The sequence below is a fragment of the Lontra canadensis genome, unplaced genomic scaffold (assembly GCF_010015895.1).
Source record: "Lontra canadensis isolate GAN:19392208 unplaced genomic scaffold, GSC_riverotter_1.0 scaffold35, whole genome shotgun sequence".
NCBI classification, from domain to species: Eukaryota; Metazoa; Chordata; class Mammalia; order Carnivora; family Mustelidae; genus Lontra; species Lontra canadensis.
Genome location: NW_022631029.1, coordinates 461,579 through 469,019, shown reverse-complemented (window position 1 = coordinate 469,019; position 7,441 = coordinate 461,579). Strand labels below are relative to the sequence as shown.

At 37.8% G+C, this 7,441-nt stretch overlaps 1 protein-coding gene across 1 annotated transcript; it reads left to right on the top strand.

Annotated features, from left to right (window-relative positions):
• The first annotated feature begins 3,040 nt into the window (after window positions 1–3,040).
• Window positions 3,041–4,008, top strand: LOC116874045 (olfactory receptor-like protein OLF4). The gene is given in 2 exon segments (XM_032868473.1): window positions 3,041–3,677; window positions 3,680–4,008. Coding segments are annotated over 2 exon segments (966 nt in total).
• The last annotated feature ends 3,433 nt before the right edge of the window (window positions 4,009–7,441 follow it).

Sequence of the window (7,441 nt, the reverse complement as noted above, 5' to 3'; positions counted from 1 at the left end):
CCAGAGAACAAGAGCCTGAAAAAACCGGTTTCCTCAGAGCCCACCCCCTTGAAAGGGACTGGAGGACTTAACTCAGGGAACATCATTGACTGAAAACCCACGTGGCAGGCCCCGCCCCCAGAAAACCAACCAGGAAAGAAAAAAAAAAAAAAAAGGACTACAAGAGAACCACCACCACTACTTCATAGGACAATTTTTATTTTTAATTTGTTCCCACTATTCTGGCTCATTTTTTTTATATAGATAATTTTTAAACCTATTTACCACCACAGTGAGCTGTCCAGTACATCAAATTCCATAATAACCTCCTAACTTCAACTTTTTGATACATACACCTGTGTTTTTCTTTTGCATTTCTATTTGTTGTATATTTTTAAATTTTAGTTAGTTTATTCTAGTTTATTCCTTTTTTATTTTTATTTTCTAATATTCATATAGAGTTAAACTTCAAAGTAATCCCCTTTCCCCAGTCAATACTACCCCTATAGGTAAACCAATTTTTAATCCCCCTTTAGCCTAGGAAACTTGAGTCCTTTGACAAAGATATCAAGATACATCCTGCAAGAATCAAAACAAACTTCCTCACTCACACTGAGAATTTATAACCACTCTCCCATCTTTTTCTTCCACCAGTGTTTCTGTGTTTTTGTGTCTGTCCTGATAGTATATAAATCTTACACTTGGGGTTCTTTTCGACAAGGTTCTTCCTTTATTTGCATATATATATTTTTTTCTCTTGTTAGATACTTTTATCAGTCTTTTTGTTTGTCTGTTTTTGTTTGTATACCTCATAAATCTTACCTTGAGGCCCATTTGGGCTGAACCTTCTCTTTCATCATCCCTTTCTTTCCTGTCTCTCTCTCTCTCTCTTTTTCTTTTTCTTTTCTTTTTTCTCTCATTTGGGTGGGGAAACCTGATTGCTCAGAAGTGTTCCAGGGTGCACCCAGACTGCACCATGGTCGATACAACAAGCTATATCTGTTCAGTCATCTCTCACCAAAATGAATAGGAGGAGGAATGCCCAACAGAAGAAAAATACAGAGGATGGACCTTCTGCAACAAATAGCATGGAGGACATGGGGAGTAAGGAGAAGGGAGTTGGGGGAAATTGGAAGAGGAGGTGAACCATGAGAGACTATGGACTCTGAAAAACAATCTGAAGGGTTTGAAGAGGTGGGGGGGTGGGAGGTTGGGGGAACCAGGTGGTGGGTATTAGGTTAGTGGTGTTTATTGTTTCTGTACCACACCCAGTGCTCCATGCAGTCCGTGCCCTCTCTAATAATATGTAGGTTAATCTTACAGTTTATGAAAAAAATAATTTACCAAATGTAAATTACCTTAATTGAATTTACTTGCTGGGTATACATGGGATAAAACTAGGATTGGATGCTACCAACACCAGAGAAGATTTCCTTCCTCACATTCTCTTAGGATGACTGAGCTTATTATATCATTTTATTTTTAATATCATTTACATTAATCTATTTGTATTTAAATTCATTTTAATTAACACATATTATATAATTAGTTGTAGAATTTAGTGATGTCATCAATTGCATGTAACATGCAGTGATCATTATATCAAGGACCTTCCTTAAGACCCATCACCCTTTTATCCCACCCCACCATCCACCTGCCCTCCTGCAACCCTCAGTTTGTGTCCTAAAATTAACAGTCTCTTATTGTTTGCTCCCCCCTCATTTCCATCTCTTATATTTTTACTCCCTCCCCATTTTGTCTCATTTTATTTTTCATTCCCTTTATATTAATTTATTTATGTCCCTGTCTTCCTGTCACTCTCTTTTAGTCTGTTTATTGAACACAAGTTTTTTGTTCCTTTATAAATAGGTCAGCAAGTAGCCATTCAAAAGTTGTGCCGCAAGATGAGTTGTTCCTGGGAAACTATGAATAGGAATTTCTGAGTACTATTTCTACATTCCTTATGGGAAAGGTAATTTGATGTGTATGTGTTCATATCCTAAATGGGGTGTTGGGGCAGGGTGGGGGAGGAGAGAAGGACATAGAAGTAATATCCTTTGGAAGGATATGGTATGCAGTTGTGTGTATGTGATAGCGTGTGTGTGTGACAGTGTGTGTGTGTGTGTGTGTGTGTGTACGTGCACACATGTGGGGGCACCCTGATGAGTAAGAATGGTCCTCAGAATGGGATACATGGGTTCCTCTACTTCAAGGTGACCCTTTTAATACACATGCAAAATTTGATCAGCAGATGATACTAAGGAGGGATGTGTTTAATTGACAAGATGCTACTGCAACCAGATTCATGAAGTCCAAGAGGTACATAGTGTGAATGAGGAAGTCCCTGTGTCTTGAAATTTAAGCATCTAGGAGGCCACATGATTCTTTGAAATTCACTGCCACCACTTCTCATCACTCTGCCTTTTGTCTTTTCCCCCCACCCCCCCGTACAACGGCTCCCATCTGACCCTTGATTTTTTGACAGAAGCACTTCCTCAGGGACTTTGCACCAGATATTTCCTCTTCCAGGAAGACCTCCAATCATCCACCCTCTCTTCTATGAGGTCTCTGTTCAAATGTCACCTTCTTAGCCAGTCTTGACTGAACACCCATCCTAACACCCATCCACTCTCTCCTTAAACTGCTTCTGTGTTCTTCATAGCATCTAGCCCCCCTCCCAGGATTATTTAATATTTATATCTGCATCTATCCTATCAACATCAATGAATTATAGGGACTTTTGTTTTTCAGCACCCTCTACTTTATGACTAGGAAATACTGGAAACACGACTGACACTATATATTCCCCAAATGCTTGAAATAATTTCTTATTCAAGCCATACAATACCTGATCTTTGGGGAACATCTGATGTCAAGATGGAAACTTCTAATCAGAGAGGAAACAGGTATCCCTTCAAGAGGTCTAGATCCATTCACAGAATACTGAAATTAGTTTCTGACTAGAAAATATATGTTGTAACATTTCCACAATGTAAGCAACACCCATTTGCATCAAAATTATTCATGTTCTGTTCCCCTGTGCTAGAGTCACCTCCACCATATGGAGCCAGTCAATTATACACAAATTTCAGCATTTCTTCTTCTGGGATTTTCCAATGAGCCAGAACTGCAGTGCCCCATATTTGGGCTTTTCCTCTCCATGTACTTGACCACTGTGTTTGGAAACCTGCCCATTATCCTGGCTGTTGGTTCTGACTCTCACCTCCATACACCCATGTACTTCTTCCTGGTCAACTTGTCCTTTGTAGATATCTGTTTCACCTCCACCACCATCCCCAAGATGCTATGGAACATTCAGACTCAGAGCAAAGCAATCACCTATGCAGGCTGCATTACTCAGATGTACTTTTTCTCACTCTTTGTGGTGTTGGATGTCCTCCTCTTGAGTATGATGGCCTATGACCGCTTTGTGGCCATTTGTCACGCCCTGCACTACATGGTCATCATGAACCCCTTGCTCTGTGGACTGCTGTTATTTCTGTCCTGGATCATCAGTGTCTTGCACTCCTTGTTACACACTTCCATGGTGTTGCAGCTGTCCTTCTGTACAGAGGGGGAAATCCCCCACTTTTTCTGTGAACTCAATCAGATGATCCAACTTGCTTGTTCTGACACCTTTCTCAATAACATGGTGATGTACATTGCAGCTATGTTGCTGGCTGGTGGTCCCTTTTTTGGATCCTTTACTCTTACTCTAAGATTGTTTCCTCCATATGTGCAATATCATCAGCTCATGGCAAGTATAAAGCATTTTCCACCTGTACATCTCACATCTCAGTTGTCTCCTTATTTTATGGTACAAGCCTAGGAGTGTACCTTAGCTCTGCTGCTACTCAGAGCTCCCATGCAAGTACAGTAGCCTCAGTGATGTATACTGTGGTCACACCCATGCTGAACCCCTTCATCTACAGCCTGAGGAACAAAGACATAAAGGAGGCTCTGATGAGATTCTCTGGGATGGCAGCTCTAAAAGGGACAATTGTCCTGGGGCTGAAGAAGTGCCCATGATTGCAAGGCCCAATGCCTTAGCCAAACTTTATTAGCTTTATGATATCTCTGATATCCAAAAAATTTTTGCTTTTTCTCATTTTCCTACTTTCTCAATATTTTTCCTAACCATGGATGTGAAATTTTTGGAGATTTTCAATTATTTCAAATGACTACATGGATCTGTTAAGAATAATTTCTTTGCAAATAAAATACATCATAGTGAATATTTTTTCTTGCGATTGACTGAATGCTACTCCTATGGAAAATGTACTCTTGACCACAACAGCTATTTATAGAAGTTTATAACAGAGAAAAATCTGAGACTGTGCTTCCCTTTTGTAATCATCATTCTTTTGTATATCACTACCTTAACTGCTGTTCCTGAGAATGCAGACTTTTGACATACTGGATGTTACAGCTGATCATGGGGATTTTTCTATACACTAGCATCCTGTTGTTACAGAGCTTGTTGCCACCATGTCTGCCATAGTCACTAGCAAAATAAATGATAATTAAAAAACATGTCTCCAATTGGAATCTACACGGCAAGACAAATATAGAAAAAATAGATTGGTCTAGATTCTAGAGTCTAGACTTCACTTTATTTTATGGTCTAGAGTCAAACTTGACTTTAAGGATGATGAAGCAAAATATTAAAGTATACATTTATTGTTATGCAAAATATTTCTTTCTACCTATTGAATTATTGAATATCAGAGTCCATTTGTAAGGTGTATTCATTATAATGAAAGACAGGTGGCATGTTTCTGGTTATATTAAACTATTTTCTGGTTTCTGGTTGAAAATTTCCAGTGTGAAATACAAATATGATTCCTTCCATTTTCTCTAAACAAAATATCTCCCACTATTTGAAATTTTGCTATGTAATTTCAAAAGGGACAGTGAACCAACAGCATCAGTATCATCTACTATATATGATCCTCATAACCACAGGATGACTTACCAGCAAGTTTGGAATCCTGTCCAGGTGTGATTCAGAGTCACAAGTTTTGTGCAAACATACATGTCCTTCCAGCCTTTCCATGTTACCTCAAAGGGTTCTCAATAGACTTATTTTTTAATACAGTGACATGTAATAAACTTGAAGAATAGAATAATCATGAAGGCTAATTTTGAGTATCAGAACTTTGCTGTGTACAAAGCATAAAATGAAATGATATAATATAATGTCTTTGTTATTGAAGAGAATGGAAGGGTAGGGAGTTGTTATCTCTCCAGGGTTCCTCATGAGTCCTTAGTCAGGTGTAAATCTCTACTTTGTTTATAAGATTATCCATGAGGTGTGAGGCTGTAGTGCTCTTCAGTTTTGAACATTATAGGTCATTTTACCCTTTTTATATGTATAAACTAATGTTCTAGATATGGAAAAAAAACCAACAAGTTTATCAAATGTGAATTGTCTTAATTTAATTATATGAATTATATTGAATATATATAATGTGAATATATATAATCATATATTATATATGATTATGTATAATATATATAATATGAACATTATTATATGAACCTTTGCTTTTTCAGGGTTGGAAGAGATCTCTCCCACCCTGATATGTGTGACTCAGCTAACTATACTCCAGATCTGACCCTGAGTAATGCACCCTAGGATTTTAAATTTTAATTAATACATTGGAGCATTATTACATGTGATAAACAGTACATATTTAACTTATAAAACTTTAGGAATTAAAAGAATCATTGAAAAATCACCAGTACACATGCAATGATTCCTATTCCATGGAAATCAAGAACGTGCACAATAAGTTATAACTGTTTTGCTATACAATTGTTAAGGTGTAATCCCTCAAGCCCTCATTTTTGTGGGAACACTATGTGGAATCATAATCATAAACATGACTTTAAGGGGTATTGAGAGAAAAGATGAAATGCATGGAAGTACTTTTTTCACCAAAGTATGTTCAAGAATAAGGGTTGTTTGTATTTAAATGTATGTGTATGTGTACATATTTTGTTCAAACAAACACACTCACGTGCATATATATACACATGCAGAATACTCCTAACACTCACTATAACTCATTATACCTATCTATTGTGTTGAAAGAGAACTTGAGAGAAACTTGGAGCCCAAAGAAATGAAAAGAATGAACTTTTGCCATCACAAGATATTTTAGGAATGGTGAAATATAGACAAAGAATTTTTGAGTAGAACAGGTGGCTTTAATTTTAACAGTGAATCACTTTTCCTATCTTAATTCCCTGAGTCCTCAAAGAAACAACCACACTGACATTTATGTAAGGAGATCTTCTCCATGCCAGCTGATAGGGCTGAATATCTCTCAACTGACTTTAGATTTTTCTTCTACTTAAGATAGAGTTTTAACTCAAAATTCCCTTACTCAAGGAAATCAAGTGAATGAATTGAGAGGTTTAAATTCAGTTTCTTCAAAGAAAATTTTATTGGAGAAATCTCTGTGTCCAATTTCCTATTGCTGCTATCACCAATTCCTCACTGAGCATTTAAAAGAAACAAATTTACATACTTCCAATCATGGAGGTCAAACCAAAAATGAGTCACATTGGGCTAAAATCAAGATATCTCTGCAAGACACAGAGAGCATAAATTCCTGACTAGTTATGTGATTCTGGGTCTCCATATTTTCTCCACAAAAACACAAATCCTTCGCTTCTTGGTATCTGAAGATGATTCTCATTAGAGTCACTTTCTAAGTTTTACAAAATAAACTGGAATAATGGATGATCATGAATGTTGCTGCATAGCAAGTCATCCTGAAAGCAAATGGCCTGCTTTAATGTTTTCAGGATCAAATGGAATTTTATGGTGATGAGTTGTTCTAATATCTGTTGATCTTCTCTAGAGTCTTCAGTCAGCTGTGTTTCAGCTGAGGGAGCTCTGATTATCTTCACAGGGCATTCTGATATAATTGGGGCTTGGCTAGCTATCTATGGTTGGCCCAGGGTTGCCTTAAATTGGACAAATGGGTTCTGCTCCACATGTCCTCACTTGCTCTGGCAGCCCACCTGGCTTAAGTGGCGTTTTGGAGGCAATGTTCCAAGACAGAGCAGAGGAATGCACCAAGGCTCTAAGGTCAACTGTCACTCCTATCATATTTTTCTGGCCACAGCAAATAAAAAAATACTAATCTAGACCAGATCAAAGTACAGGAATAGCTTTCACTACCTGCTGTAAGATGCTGCACACATTGCCAAAGACATGGCTATGAAGAAGGATGGTGATATGGGGCCATCTCTGCAAACAGACTACCACTGGTGTAAATTTCAGTATGAAAGTTTTCATGTCCTTGTCCACCTTTATCAGTGGAGTGATCTCAGAGAAGACATTGAGATTAAGTTATGTGTCCACAGGGAAGTTATGGAAATTCCCCTGCAGAGGATCAGGCTTTTCTCCAAAGGTAATATTTCTTCCCACCCCTTGCCTGTCGATCAC